General features: G+C 50.1%; 1 protein-coding gene across 12 annotated transcripts in view; it reads right to left on the bottom strand.

Annotated features, from left to right (window-relative positions):
* Slc25a42 (solute carrier family 25, member 42) overlaps positions 1–15,440 on the bottom strand; it is a 38,528-nt gene extending 23,088 nt beyond the window's left edge. For 6 of the 12 annotated variants that reach the window (XR_015639583.1, XR_015639582.1, XM_087589168.1 and 3 more), the window contains exons 1-2: positions 15,390–15,440; positions 840–951 (exon numbers count right to left, since the gene is read on the bottom strand). Coding sequence is in view for 6 of the 12 variants with exons in the window: in XM_087589168.1 (XP_087445294.1) it covers positions 840–920 (81 nt within the window). In the remaining 6 variants the exon portion in view is untranslated. 12 annotated transcript variants of the gene reach the window in all.
* Between the last annotated feature and the right edge of the window lie 899 nt (positions 15,441–16,339).

Below are 16,339 nucleotides of genomic sequence, written 5' to 3'. Positions count from 1 at the left end.
CTGGCAGTCCCAGGTGGCTCCTGTAACTCAGGGAAAGGTCAGGATGGTCACAGGGTGCTGCCAGCTCAGCCACTGACACCATGGACTTTGGGACTGTTGGGTAGCACCTGCCAGGACTAGGGAGGCCTGAGGGCTATGCCAGCCTGGATTGTCCAGCAGGGCAGCCACTGTGGCAGAGGTCCACAGGGTAGGCTGAGCTGACTGCTGTTGTTGAAGCTTTTGAGATGGGATTTGCTTACACTGCAGGCTGGCCTGGGACTCATGATCCTGGGCCTTAGACTACTGAGCTCTGCTGGAGTGACAGCCTAGCATACCCAGCTTTACTAGGGGTACTTCAAGGGCCTCGGGGGTGAACCTGGCACCCCTGCTCTGCATTCGCCAGCTCTCCAGTGCTGCTCTCAGCTCTGGGTAAGGTCTCAGCCTGTTGCCAAATGCTGGATTTGGCAACAGGCTGAGACCTGACTGGATTTGTTTATCCACCAGGCTTTGGGTGACAGTGCATGCAGTGGCATCTTGTGACCCTTACAGTGAACACAGGCGGAAATGGGTACCTGCCACATATCAGGGAGTGAGGATGGCAGGGACTGTGCTATGTTCTGCTGACCCAGTAGGAACCCTGGAGATAGTCCTGCAGCAGTGGTGCTCCACCCGGGGGGTGAACGACCCTCTCACAGGGGTCCCGTATCAGATATCCTGCATGTCAGATACTGACATGATGATTCCTAACAGCAGCAAATTACAATTATCAAATAGCAGCAATACATGAGAAACTGTATTAAAGGGACACAGCATTAGGAAGGTTGAGGACCAATGTCCCCCCGGGAGAAGGCACTACTTGCCTTTGTGGAGACGGCCCCGGCCAGGACGGCTTCAGCATCCTCTCCCAGGCGCACCGAGCCTTCCTGCACACCATTATCCATCCCAGGCGTGCTAACCGCGGGAGGCTCAGTCCTAAGGAACAAGAAGGACGGTGTGAGATGAACTAGATTCAGCAAAATGGTGACTATCCAGCCAAAGGTAGCTGCTGACTCTGAGGCTCATCTAGGCCAGCTCCAATGGCCTTTACCTCATGTGACTCTTGGCTCTCCATTCTCAAAAGGGCAACTCTGAGGCCACTATGCCCTGGGCTGAGAGTTTTGCCATAACAAACGTTTTTTTCTGTTACTTGTACATGACTGTCTTAGTCAAGATTTTATTCCTGCACAAACATCATGACCAAGAAGCAAGGTGGGGAGGAAAGGGTTTATTCAGCTTACACTTCCATATTGCTGTTCATCACCAAAGGAAGTCAGGACTGGAACTCAAGCAGGTCAGGAAGCAGGAGCTGATGCAGAGGTCATGGAGGGATGTGTCTTACTGGCTTACTTCCCCTGACTTGCTCAGCTTGCTGTCTTATAGAACCCAAGACACCAGCCCAGGGACGGCATCATCCACACTTTTTGATCACTACTAGTTGAGAAGATGCCTTACAGCTGGGTCTCATGAAGGTGTTTCCACAACTGAGGCTCCTTTTTCTATGATAATTCCAGCTTGTGTCAAGTTGACACATAAAACCAGCCAGTACAATGACCATCACAGTCTGTTTTTCTGAATTAGTGCTAGCAGATCAGAGACGGAAAAAGGCCGCCCGAGGCCACACAGCAGGGAGGAGAAAAGCAGGACACCCTTCTGACTATCATGATGGCAAAAACTGGAGGTCAGGGGACATATATGCCCAGAGCCACCTAGTACCAGCACCCCTACCAGTCCAGGGTGGTCTAGACCCAAGAGCTCCATCCATAGAGATATTGAAGAAATTATTATTTTCTCCTATACCAGCTGCCTGTTTCTGCAGAAAGAAGTCGTGTGAAGCCTTGCTCCCTGCACTCTCCTGAAGACTGAGTCCAGCACAGCCAGCTGTGCTCAGGTCCCACTACCTCAGGCCATTGGCCCTCAGGGAAGCAGGGGTGGAGGAACAACAGAGATGCTAGTATGCACTACTGCTCTCTGAGGTCTTGGTCTCATGGTTTTTCACCATCCAATCACAGGCTTGGTGGTACAGGCCTATCACCCTACCACTTTGTGAGGCTGAGGCAGGAGGACCCGAGTCCAAAGCCAGTAAACTGAAGGTCAGCCTGGTCAGCCTAAGGTGAAACTGTAAAGGAAGGCTAGGGGGAGAGCACTGGCCTAGAAGCCGACAGTGAGGGGCTGCTGTGGCTCAGGGGGATAGCCTCTGCCTAGATCACTCAGTGGGACACCACCAGCCTAGCATACTTGGAGCTCAAAGCTTAATCCCCACTGTGGAAAAAACATCCGCTCAAACAGGAGTGGGGCTCAGTGGCAGAGCTCGTGTGTGCCTGACACATGGGAAGTCTGGGGCGCCGTCTCAGAACCAACAAATAAAAGTACAAATATGTGAACTAATGTGACAAACCAAAACGCAGTACAATGTGACGATCAGCAGCTGCAGACCAGACCTGCAGCAGTAAGGGCAGAAGCAGCTCTGGCTATGAAGCAGCCCACTCCCAACTCTGCCCTCAATATGGGCCTTAGCCTGAGTCCAGGAGAAACAGAGGGCCCAGCACACTGTGGGTGGCTGTCCCTGGGCAGATAGTCCTAGGTGCTACAAGAAAGCAGAGTGGAGGGCTGGGGATTTAGCTCAGTGGTAGAGTGCTTACCTAGGAAGCGCAAGGCCCTGGGTTCGGTCCCCAGCTCCGAAAAAAAAGAACCAAAAAAAAAAAAAAAAAAAAAAGAAAGAAAGAAAGCAGAGTGGCACACACCCTGAATCCTAGCCCTTAGGAGGCAGAGAAAGGTGGATCTCTGTGAATTTGAGGCTAGCCTGGTCTACATAGTGAGTTCTAGGATAGCCAGAGTGACATAGCATCACCCTGCTTTGAGAAGTAAGAAAGAAAGAGAAGGAGGGAGAGAAGGAAGGAAGGAAGGAGAGAGAGAAGGAAGGAAGGAAAGAAGGAAGGAAGGAAGGAAGGAGATGGAGCAGGCCATGGGGAACAAGCCAGTAAGCAGCACCCTCCACACCCTCTGCATCAGCTCCTGCCTTCAGGGTCCTGCCCTGACTTCCTTCAGTGATAGCCTGGGACCTGAGTTCTAAGCTGCTTTTGGTCATGTTTATCACAGCAACAGAAACCCTAACCAGGACAATCATGTCACGTTGGGCAACTCACTCACAACCACCTCCAGTTACACCAACTTCAGTACACCACCACCCTCTACTGGCCTCTGCAGGCACCTACACCCAGTGTGGCAGACACACGTACTGAGATATGTATACATAAGTAAAAATGGGTGGGTCCTCCCCCTTGATCACTAGTTGAGAAAATGCCTTACAGCTGGGTCTCATGGCGTTATTTCCTCAAGGGAGGCTCCCACCTCGTGTTAAGTTGACACACAAACCAGCCAGGACACTGGGGTACGTGGTTGCCCACTTGCCTGCTACTGAGGTATCTTCCTTTCTTTTCAGAGAAGCTCAGTCAAGCCTAGCACTGAACTCCAAAGCGGCAGGAGATCTCTTACCTAGGGAGTCCAGCCCTGTCCTAGAAAGCCATGAGTTCCTTAATTAAGGCTTTACTTATCCCAGAGGAACAGCCACAAGATGGGGGGGGGGGGGGGGGGGGGGGTGGGGGGAAGGGGAAGACATGGACATCAATTCTCAAACAGCCAGACAGAACATAACCCTGTCACAGGCAGTGTCTTGAGCAGTTCAGTGCCCTGGATGCAGGCCCTCCAACATGCCAGGAGTCCCTCTCTGAGCTCATGTCTGGGGATGGGGACAGAAGTTAGTGTCTGGACCACCAGGCCATGGACTGGCTAACCTTCTCCTGCTGTGGGCCCATGCCACAAGGCTGCCTGATAGAGGAAAGGGGATGGGAAAACCACATGTGAGGGACTGCGGCCAGGATTCTGATCCTTGGCATGAAGACACCCAGGCTATTGGCTGCCACAGCCTGGCCAGAGGAGACACCTCCAAGAGAGGATGAAAGACAAAGCTTGCGGGGTTGGGGATCTAGCTCAGTGGTAGACAAGGCCCTGGGTTCGGTCCCCAGCTCTGAAAAGAAAAAAAAAAAGAAAAAGAAAGAAAGACAAAGCTTGCATGATTTTTAAAATCTTGGGGGCAATGGCACTTAGTGGGGTGCCAGTTTCCTAGCCAATGCAACGTGCTGCCTGCCATCTCCTGTGTTGCCAAACAGCCTGTCACCATGCACTGGGGGGCTGAAGGAGGAGGGTCAAGTTTAAGGCTTGGGCTCTATATACTCTTCTCAAGGAATAATAATCACTCTGCCCATAGTGAGGCTCAAGACCAGACCTTGTAGGCAAGGAAGAGAAACAGTTGAGCCAGCTGGTGTTTTGGAGATCCTGTCCCCAGACAAATCTGGGTGGGGTTTGGCTAGACATGCTAGGTCAGGACATGTGATTCCAACACCCACACTCTATAGAAAGAGCCTCACCATCTGTGACGGTCTGCTTCCCAGCACCAGCCAGTTAGGTCAAGTAGACAGAGACCCGTGGTGACTTGAAAAGCAAACACAGAAATTGTCTACAAGAGCTGAGGGTGTAGGCAGCTTGCTGAGCAGGCACCAGGCCAAATACAAAGAGCATCGGCACTGAGCATGCTCAGTTTCCTAAGCAGCACTGTGGGCTGCTCTGCTTGTTTTTGCACTGTTCAGTATCCTGTCACTCAGGGAGGACACACGCAGGTTGTAGGCAGACGATGCACCACTGTACAGAAGGGGAGCCCTAGGGGAGGGAAGAGCAGCAGATGACCATGCTAGAGCCAAGGCTCACATATGACAGCAGAGGGCAGTGTTGTAGGTCTGTCGCTGTAGTCGCAGCCACCAGGCTTTGTTGTGGATCTACTAGTCACTCCGTGTATCCTTCCCCCTTGGAAAGCATCAGAAGTTACATACTGCCCCAAACCATCTCCATCCTGCTTCCCTGAATCTATGTCGCCTCCTGCCTCCTTTCCTCAGCCTCTGTTGCTCAAGACCTGATGGCCATGGGGACACTGGCTGTGTCCTGCTCTTGTCCCAGTGCTGGACAGGTCAGCTGTACTCACAGTGAGCCTAGGACACAGCACAGGGTTTCTGTCAGTGCTTGGGCCTGGACCTCCAGGTTAAGGTAAGGACAGCTAAGCATCTCCTGGTCAAGTGGCCGCTCTGTGCTCTGTGCTCTGCTCTCTGGGATCACTTTGCTCTGGGGTAGGGTGAAGCCAGATGACTATGGAACAGAAAACACACTGGCCTATAGTACTCACATTGGTTTATGTATCTTCTATCCTGTTTTTGTTGGTAGGCTGCTCCCCCTGCCTCCTGCCTCATGAGACAGGTTTCTCTGTGTAGCCCTGGCTGGCCTGGAACTCACTCTATAGACTAGGAAGGCCTCAACTCAGTGACCCTCCTGCCTCATGGGTGCCTGCAAACAGTTCAGCACTGTGACTGCATTCTCCCTACTGCTCTAGTGGGTGAGGGCTGATGGGGCAACAGCTCACAGGACAACAGTGTGGGGGCATCAAGTGAGGAGCACACAGTTACCATGGGGGAGAACTTGGGTTCCATCATCAGCACCCTTTACTGTCAGACTCTGGCTACCCACCTGCCAGGGTAGTGGAAGGCAGCCCATGCCCTCTGTGCCTCTGCCAGAGAGCTGCAGATAGCCCCAACCTGTAAGTGAAGAGGCACCTTTTCAGTGACAGGGTTTCCAAGCCTACTGTGGGTCCTACAGCGACAGCCAACAGAAGCCAATTACCATCTGTCTGCCAATGATAAGGGCTGTTTTCTTTTCTAGATCATAGAGTTTGGTGTGTCTGGCATGGTGGCTGTTGTCTGCTAACCCTGACTGCCTGCCAGCCTCAAAAACAGGAACTCCTCACTCCATACTCTGAAGACTGTGACTGTCACACTGGCTGGGAACTCTAAGCATGCCACAGTCACTCACATCTTAAAAGATCCAGATGACTTTGGTCATAGCACACCTGCCAACCCAGTACTTGGAATCTAAGGTACAGGTTCAAGGACAGCCAGGGTGGATGATACATGGCAAATTTCAAGTTAGCTTAGGCAGCATAGCAAGACTCTTTCTCAGAGATGAAAAAGTACATGTGTATAGAGGATTGGGGGACATATAGCTTGGTAGGAGATTGCTTGTCTCTGGGTTCCAGATCCACTACTGAAAAGAAAAAAGAAAGAAGGAAAGAAAAAGAAAAGGGAAAGAAAAAAAAAAAAAAGACTTGCTGCTAAGCCTGACGACCAGAGCTCATTCTCTGGAACCTACCTGGAGAACTGAGAGAACAGACTCCTGCCATTTGACCTCTGACCTCCACAATATGCTGCAGCACACACACACACACACACACACACACACACACACACACACACACACCTCCCCCACCACACAAGTAAATAATTGTACAAAGAGTCACTGTCCTCTGCTCTTGCGCATCCACACTGTCACCAGTGACCCTTGGATATGACATAAGCCAAGGCACTCAAGCTCCTATGCTGGGTCCCCTTCAGTTATTGCTCCTCATCTCCGAGGCCCACGTTCTCACCACACAGATGAGGGGGGCACCTGGCCACTCCACAGTTACTCAGTGGACAGGTGGGTAATTACCTGAACATACTTAACCCCACATTTTCATGCTCTGCTCTGCTAGGAAATTTTCTACATCCTCTGAAGCCCATCCTAAAAACCCCGTCTTTGCTGTCCCCAGCATTACCTGTGCCCTGAGCAGTCAAGTGACTCCCCTACTCCTTTCCGGTTGATTCCCACATAGGCTGGGGGATCCTGGAAGGCCAGAGTCTAGCAAGGGTCCAGATGTACAACACCCACATGGTGCTTTAGTCTTCCCAGCCCTGTTCCTGTCTGTGTGCATGTCTCCATTGCTGCCCAATGAAGTTCTTCATCATGCTAATCCTTCCCCAAACGGGGGCAGATCACACTGCTGCTGTGACAAGACAGAGGCCACATGTGACCTCTACTTGCTTCCCCATCTGTCACCATATTCCTAGGCAAGTGATATGTGCTGCAAATATGCTCCCTAGCAAGGGGACAGGCAGGGCTCAGACCCTTTTACAACCAATGGACCAAATGGGCCATGCACCTCCCAGCCCAATGCTCCTCTGCCATCTTCCTGATTGTTTGTTTGTGAGACAGGTTATACTCTGTAGCCCTGACTGGCCTTGAACTCAGAGATCCTTCTGCCTCTGCTTCCCCAGCACTGGGCCTGAGGGAATGTGCCTCCATGGCCAACCTTTTGAGAAACGGTCTTATGCATGGTCTTCAACATGGCTATATAACCAAGGATGACCATGAACTGCTGATCCTCCTGCTTTCTCATCCTGAGTGCTGGGAGGACACTTTAACTGTCCCCTGCCATGTTTAAGTGCTGTCTGCTCTGGGAAAGGCCTGGGAGGCAGCAGAACTGGGACAGCTTCCCCCAGGGTGAGATGAGGGAACCAGGAGTTGCACAGGAGGATGCAGTGGCTGATGCAGGGTCTCTATGGTCCACCCCTGCACTGAACTGCTGGGCATTTCCAAGGCCAATTGTCAGATCCAGGAGCACTACAGCACTCACTCCCTGTAGCTGCCATCATGGACTACCATGTTGCAGATGATGTGAAAGTGCAGAGAAGTGTCTTCTGTTTGCCTGGGAAGTCTGGTGGACGTGTTGGCAGGACCAGATCCCTCTGGAGACTCAGGATAGTCTGTCACTGGCCTGGTGGCTACCAACAGCCCTAGTGGGGGTTGGCTTATAGCCACGTCATATCCTGCTGGTCCTCTCCCTCACAGATGTCTCAATGACATGTCTCTTTCTCCTGAGATGCCAGGTGTGAGGTTCTGGACATCCTCAGATACACATCAAGACCCTTGTGGGTGCCTGCTGGTGACGCCAATCCACAGTACTTACATTTTTCCTCTATAAACCTAGGCAAAGTCTCATATGTAAGTCAGAACAGTAAACTTTTCTTTTGTGGCTTTTGAAATAAGATCTTGCTATATAGTCCATGTTGGATTTGAACTCAGGGATGCACTAGCCTCTGCCTCTCAAGTGCTGGCTTGTGGCACAGAGAAAGCTTAATAGTCAACAATGAAACAACAGAACAACGGACTGTAGTAAAAGTTTGTCCTTCTCCTCTGCTCACAAAACAAAAGCCTCTGGGCTGTGAGCACTGCTGCAGATAGTCACAGCAAAAGGTGCCTCAGTAAGAAAACAGATGTCCACAGGCACATTTAAAAATAGCATAATGACCCGGGAGAATCAGGAGGACAACAATCTACAGTAACCACCCTGTTACTGGCTACTTTTTAAAATACACTTTCTTTCTTCCCACACCACATACTTTTCTTTTTATCTATTTGTCTATCTGTCTGTCTGTCTGTCTGTCTATCTATCTATCTTTTAGCCAGGATTTTTTTTTTCTTTTTTGAGACAAAAGCTGTGTAATCCTGGCTGTCCTGAAATTTACTCAATAGAATAGGCTGGCCTCAAACTCAGACATCACCCTGCCTCTGCCTCCCCAGCACTGAGACTAAAGGATACCTGGCTTTTGTTTTGCTTTTCTTTTCTTCTTTCTTCCTTTCTTTCTTTTTCTTTCTTTCTTGTTTTGTGTCTGTTCTTTTTTTTTTAGATTTATTTATTCATTTATTATATATAAGTACACTGTAGCTGTCTTCAGATACACCAGAAGAGGGCACCAGACCTGATTATAGATGGTTGTGAGCCACCATCTGTGGTTGCTGGGAATTGAACTCAGGACCTCTGGAAGAGCAGTCGGGTGCTCTTAACCGCTGAGCCATCTCTCCAGCCCGTGTCTGTTCTTGAGACAGGATCTTGCTATGTACCAGGCTAGTCTGGAATGGTCTTTCTGTCACAGCATTCTGGAATTACAGACATATAGCACCACCATCCGAGACTCTCACTTCTTAGGCATTTAATACTTAAAATTAAAAATGCATTTCTGGGGCTGGAGAACTGGCTCAGTGGTTAAGACTGCTCTTTCAGAGGACAGAGTTTCCATTCCCAGCACACGCACGGCAGCTCCCAGGCATCTCATCTGTAACTCCAGTTCCAGGGGCTCTGACATCTTTGGCCTCTCCTTGGCACTGAGCACTCGAGGCGTATAGAAACATGCAGGCAAAACCTCATAGACATAAAACAAAAATATCTTTAAAAAAAACCAAACAAACCTTTTGACTGCATTTCTGAGTCCAGGAAGATGGCTTGGTGGTAGGGGAGTTGTAGGTATATGAGAGAGCTCAGCAGGTAAATTGTAATCCTGAGTTCCACCTCCACAGCCCACACAGCAGAAGATCAACTCCCACAAGTCCTTTGTTCTCCACTGACACCTGTTCCATGTCACATGCACCCCATTCACACATCCACTCCATCCCTCCACAAGTAAATGGCCCTGTGTGTCTGTAACACCAATATTCGGTTGCAAAACCAAGAAAATCCCAGGAGCTTGCTAGCCACCCAGCAGCAGAAGGCAATGGATTCAGCTGGAGCTGGAGTTAGCCACCATGTGAGTGGGGGCAGTGTAGCCCCAGTCTTCTGAAAATGTAGCTCTAACCTGTACTTACTTGTCCTTTAGAAAGAGTCTCACTACTTTGCCATAGCTGACCTGGAACTCTCCATACAGACAAGGCTGGCCTCAAATGCATAGAGATCTGACGGCTTCCTCTTCCTGGGAGCTGGGATGGGAATCAGGTTTGGTTGCAGACACCTTTACCCACAAAGTCTTTCACCAGCTTTCAAAGAAATAGACACTTTGTAGCTAGGCGGTGGTAGCATATTCCCTAATTTAGCACTCAGGAGGTAGAGGCAGGTGAGTATCTGTGAATTCTAGACCAGTCTGGTCAACAGAGTGAGTTCCAGGGCAGCCAGGGTTAAGTAGAGAAACCTTGTCTCACAAACATAACAAATGGGGCTGGGAGGATAGCTCCCTGGTCAAATGCTTGCCTAGTGGCCACCAATTCCTGGCCTTCATTCCAGCACCAAAACAACAGGCGAACAGTTCTTCTTGTGTGTGTGCTCAGGTATATAAACAGTATGCATGCATGTTTATGTGCATGTGTGTCTATGTGCATCATGCATTCATTTACACACGTGTCCTTATCAGGTGCCTCCCTCAGTCACTCTTCACCTTATTCACTTATCCCAGACCTTAGCGGGTAGAGGCAGGAGGAATTAGACATTAAGGCCTAGAGAGGTAGTTCGAGGTCAGCCTCAGCTATATGAGACCCTGTCTCAGGCTATCTCAAAAATAAATCAATAAGGGCTTGATGTGGTTAAGCATAACTTTATTCCCAGCTCCCAGGAAGTAGAGGCAGTCAGATCTCTATGCATTTGAGGCCAGCTTGTCTATATGGAGAGTTCCAGGCCAGTTTGTGTATCACTTGTACCTAAGGAAGTGAGAAGACAGTGTCAGATCCCAGTGGAACTGGAGTTACAGATGGCTGTGAGCCACCATTTGTGTGCTGGGAATTGAACCTGGGTCCTCTGGAAGAGAAACAGGTGCTCTTAACAGCTCATCTTGCTCTAGACCAGCGGTTCTCAACTAGTGGATCATGACTCCTTTGGATCAGATCCGTATATATCAGATGTCCTGCATATCAGATATTTACATTACAATCCATAAGAGTAGCAAAATCACACTCATCAAGTAGCAACCTGATGTTATGGTTGGGGGTCACCACAACATGAGGAATTGTATTAAAGGGCTGCAGCCCTGAGAAGGTTGAGAACCACTGCTCTAGCATTTCTTTCTTTTTTTTTTTTTAAGATTTTATTTTATTGTATATGAGTATACTGTAGCTGCCTTCAGACACACCAGAAGAGGGCATCAGATCTCATTACAGATGGTTGTGAGCCACCATGTGGTTGCTGGGATTTGAACTCAGGACCTCAGGAAGAGCAGTCGGTGCTCTTAACCACTGAGCCATTTCTCCAGCCCTGCTCTAGCATTTCTTTTTTTTTTTTTTTTTTCGGAGCTGGGGACCGAACCCAGGGCCTTGCGGTTGCTAGGTAAGCGCTCTACCACTGAGCTAAATCCCCAACCCCTGCTCTAGCATTTCTTAAACCGTATTTCTCCCATTGGCTTAGAGCCTGTCAGGTTAAGTGGGGCTGGGAGGCCAGCAAGCCCCAGGGATTCACTGGTCTCTACCTCCCCACCCTGGGGTTCTATAAGTTGAACTAAGGTCCTCCCATTTGCACAACAAGCACTGAGGTCAGCCATCTTCCCAGCCTCACTATTGGTTTTCTTGGGGTGCCTTATCCTAAAATATCAAGTACTGGAGTACTGTTCGGGGTCAGAGAACTTGACAAACATAGGTGATTTTCATCTTCTGTGTTAAAGGGGAAACCAATTCCAGCACCCCACCCCAGGACAACAGGTCACACCTTGATTCCTCTCCAAGATTTTTCTGAGCACTTTGCAGAGAGGGACTGTGAGATGCCCTGACCTTTCACCTCACTGTAGAAGAGGATCCAAAGTTTGTTGTGAGGCCAGCTTCCGGAGCCAGGACATGGAAGTGGACAGATCAAAGACTTTCCAGCACTGTGACTAACCTGCCACAGGGGTAGGCCTGAGCCCTTAATCCTGTCTGAACTGGCTACTGGAGGAAGCAGGCCTTCCACCTTCTCCCTGAGAGAACAATGGACAGTCAGTCTCCTTGGCCTGGCCCTGGCAGCTGAACCTAAACATGAAGATGGGTGCTGAGGGGCTGCACAGCTAGAGCCTGACCACACACGCACATTCTTATGGCTACTCTAGAGGCAACAGCTTAAAGAGCCACCAATGGGGGACCTGCTAATCATCTGGCTTCACTGTAGCAAGAACCCATGCAGCTCTCATAGTCAGCTATAATCTTGCATTTATTTGTTTGTTTGTTTATTTTACTTATTTATTTGAATACCCTGTAGCTGTCTTCAGACACACCAGGCAAAGCTTATAAAGGACAACACTGAATTGGTGCTGGCTTACAGGTTCAGAGGTTCAGTCCATTATCATCAAGGCAGGAGCATGGCAGCACCCAGGCAGGCATGGGGCTGGAGGAGCTGAGAGCTCTACCTCTTCATCCAAAGGCAGACAAGGAGAAAACTTGCTTCTAGGCATCTAGGACAAGGGTCTTAAAGCCCATGTCCGCAGTGACACACTTAACAAGGCCACACCTCCAATAGTACTACTCACTAACCAAGCATATTTAAACCACCACAGCATATGGTTGCTGGGAATTGAACTCAGGGCGTCTGGAAGAGCAGTTAGTGCTCTTAACTGCTGAGCCATCTCTCCAGCCCAATCTTGCTATTTTTTTTTTTTTCCGGGGCTGGGGACCGAACTCAGGGCCTTGCGCTTGCTAGGCGAGTGCTCTACCACTGAGCTAAATCCCCAAGCCCCCAATCTTGCTATTTTTGATATCTGTTATTTTTTTCTTTGCTTGACACATGGTCTCAAGTAACCCGAAAAGACCTTGAACTTCCAGTTCAGTAAAAGATGACCTTGAATTCTTTTTTTTTTTTTTTTCCTTTTTTCCAGAGCTGAGGACCAAACCCAGGGCCTTGCGCTTGCTAGACAAGCGCTCTACCACTGAGCTAAATCCCCAACCCCATGACCTTGAACTCCTGTCTCCTCCTCCTAAATGCTAAGATGGTAGTGGGCATAAAACAGGCACTTCTGGGAATTTTTCGTTGTTTCGTTTATTGAAACAAGGTCTTACTATATAGTTCAAACTGGCTTCAATATCATCTCAGTTTCCCTCATCTGGGACTACAAGCCTTATCACTATACTCATGTGATTATAACCAATTTTTTTATTGTTTTGTTTTGTTCTAACGGGTGTTGCTATATATTGTAGGCTGGCCTAGAACTTACCCTCTAGCCTCAGTCTCCCTGGTACTAGTTCACAGGAGTGCACAGCATGCCCGACAATACTGATTTATTGGAAATAGTCTCACTACATAGCCTTGGTTGTTCTAAAACTTACTACATAAACCAGGCTGGCCTCGAACTCACAAATCCTCCTGCCTCAGCCTTCCAAGGAATAGAATTAAATCCACCATTGCTAGCATACCCTGGTGTTTAAACTGTGTCACTTACAGCATGAAAATCTAGTTTTATATACACATGCTATGTATGTGTGTATAAAAGCATGTGTGCAGAGGGGCTAAGCAGATGGTTCAGCAGGTAAGAGCTCTTGCTGCACGCAAGCGTGAAAACCCAAGTTCAAATCTCCAGCACCCATGTAAAAAGCCAGGCATGGTTGCCAGAGCCATACCAGACATCCTCCCCTGTTCTGTGTTTGTGTGCCTTATCACATACACTAAACTCATACACGCATGCGTATGCACATAGCTCATATAAAAAACTGCGTATATATATGTGTACATACTCCATATACATATTATAATTTTCCTTTCAAAGGCTGGGGTGAAACCCAAGGCTTTGTAAATACTAAGGAAGTATCCTACTACTGAATTGTACTCCATGACCTTGCTTGAAATCAAATGGAAAGTCCCAAAGGCTACAGTTCCCACAGGAGAAGCTGAAGGTGACATGACCAGGAGGGACATTCTGGCACCATCCTCAGTGAATGGAGAGACCACTGACAGTGACTGCACTGGACCAGTCTTACAGGAAATAAGACCTTTACTGATTTTCCACAACAAAGCCACTGTCCTCCTATGCTACACACATGGAAATTGGACTCAGGAGAACCAAAAGACTGCCAGAAAAATCTTCCTTCCCCAATCCAGGCCCCCACCTTTTTGCATTGAAGCTTTAAGCCGTTGAAACATTAGCCCTCCCAACTCTGAGAAGTATTTCCTTACTGCTGAACAGCAGCAAGGAGCCTGGGCAGGTCACAGAGAAGGCCTGGTCCAACCACAACCAGCAGCACCCCAGATGTTCAGCAATCCCCCAACCCCGCCCGCCGGCCTCCGCCCCCGCCAAAGCCTGGAGACACAAGCTCAGGCAGCCACCTGGGGCTGTCCCTTCCAGCTAAGCATTTCCGGATTCAATCAGTCACGACTTGGGAGAAATGCCTGGGAATGGGGTGGAGTATGGTGGGGACTCCCCTCCTCCACTAACGCCAGTCTCTGACAGGAGGTAGCTTGAGGGGGACAGGCAGGGCCTGCAGCAGCATTTGAAGGCTTCAGACTTCTGGTTGGTGAAACGGGGACTGCTCTGAGCATCAGGGAGATGGGATTATTCTAAGTCCAGAAATGACTCGAAAGCTGTCCAGTCCTGGCTTTTTTCTTTGTTATTGGTCTTTCAGACAGGGTCTCTGTGTAGCCCAGGCTAGACATGAACTCCAGATCCCCCTGCTTTCACTGCCAAGTGCTGAGATGACAAGTGTGTATACTTGGTTTATGTGGTGCTAGGAACGGAACTCCCAACCTCAAATTCACTCTGTGTGTGTGTGTGTGTGTGTAGTGAAAGTAACCTTGAACTTCTGACCTTCCTACCTTTACCTGCCCAGTGCTGGGATGACTGATAAATACCATCATGCTGTGTCAAGAACTGGTGTGTGTGTGTGTGTGTGTGTGTGTGTGTGTCTGCACCACAGAGCCCATGTAGAGATCAGAGGATAACTTTTGGCAGTCAGTTCAATCAGTTTGCTGAGCCATCTCACCTGCCCTCAAACACTCTTATTTATAAGAGTTCAAGAACAACTTGGGTTATAATGAAAGACCTTGACTCCAAACTAATCAGTCAATAAATACAATAAAATGAGAAACTAGACCTAAATAAAACTAAAACAGTCCTGTTAAAACAGTAACAGAGCCAAGTAGTAGTGCACACCTTTAATCCTGGCACTTGGGAGTCAGAGACAGGGAGATCTCTGTGAGTTCCAGGCCAATTGGCTCTAGACAGTGAAACCCTGTCTCCAAAAACAAACCACCCCACGCACAAGTACACAGGGGACGAAAAGAGAATAAAGAATTTAAAACCACAAGTTAGGTGGACTTTGCTTTGGGAGTGAAACGCTGGTTGCGCGACGGGGACGGGGAGAGGCACGCAGGTGCACGTGTGTAGCAGAGAGCAGCCGCAGCCGGGTGGCACCCGAAGCTTGCACCCAAAGCTTCCACACGGGTTCCGAAGGAGGGACACGCAGCGGGTCAGGGAGGCACGCATGTGGGGTGCGTATGCGGCCACCTCGGCCTCACCCGGGTTGTCACCCGCAGGGCAGCTCGGTGTGAAATCGGGGTTCGGCCTGGCCGTGGGGACCCCGAGGGCGCGCGAAACAGTGTGTGTGAAGGGATCTGTCACCTCTCCACGCTCGCGACACTGCTGTCACAACGAACAGACCCCATGCCGCGCTTCCTCTCAGCGCGGGTCGTGAGAACCCCGCCACCCAGCGTCTCCCCGTGGCGCCTGCGCTCCTTAGGTCGCGCTCACCTGCCCGGACGCGTCGCCGCCGCTGCCGCTACTGCCACAGCCGCCTCAGCCGCCGCAGCCCCGCCTCGCGCGGACTCGAAGCCCGAGGTCCGGGCGGGGCCCATGCTGTGCTGCTATTGGCTATTCTATGACCAATCAGCGCTGGAGACCGCAAGAATTGATAAGCATGATGCAGACGGACATCCGTTTTGACCAATCGCTAAAGTAAGGGGCGAGGCTACGTGGAGGGGCGGCCCTGGTTCTTCCGAGCGTTCCACAAGGGGTACTAGGGGGTGAGGCCTGGTGAGGAGGCATACAGGAATTGGAACCCGCGGAAAATGGACAGAGCTCCCGGCCAATTGCCAAGGGGCATAGGTGGAGCTACGAAGAGAGGCGGCTCTTGTTCTCTGAGAGTTCGGGGCACAAGGAGACAGAAGCGAGGATTGGATTCTGCAGAAAACAAGCAACGCTTTTGGCCAATAACTGAAGGGAGGAGGCGGGGTCTGGAGACAAGCGCTCTTGGCCAATGGCTGAAGAGCAAGGTCGGAACTCCAAATTAGCTGGCGCGCGGGGCAAGGGCGAAGCTGCAGGATCGGAGGGTGTAGTCCGAAGGGCGACGATGATTGACTGCGACACAAAAGATGTACAGGTCCTGGGACCAATCGCAGCAGCCGTAGGCGGTGCAGCTTCCAGGGTGAGCGCGCCAGGTGCAGACCATAACGATCCTCCCTGCCCGGGATGATCTAGTACGTTCGGTGCAGATTCCTCAGGTTCCGGTGGAACGCAGAAGCTTTACTTTTCCCTGAACTTGGACCTTGACAGTTGAAGGACTCTTGGTTGTTTCTCGGCCCGTCCCTCCCTTACTGCTCCCCCTTGCAGATGACACAAAGGGTAGAAACTCAGATCACTCAGCCTCCCTCTGCTACTCGAGCTCGAGTGCAAAGCGTGGGAAGGCAAAGTACAATCCTTCT

Source organism: Rattus norvegicus, chromosome 16 (assembly GCF_021556685.1).
Source record: "Rattus norvegicus strain SHRSP/BbbUtx chromosome 16, alternate assembly SHRSP_T2T, whole genome shotgun sequence".
In the NCBI taxonomy this organism is placed as follows: Eukaryota; Metazoa; Chordata; class Mammalia; order Rodentia; family Muridae; genus Rattus; species Rattus norvegicus.
Note: the sequence above shows the minus strand (reverse complement) of the source record. Positions and strands in the feature narration are given on the sequence as shown.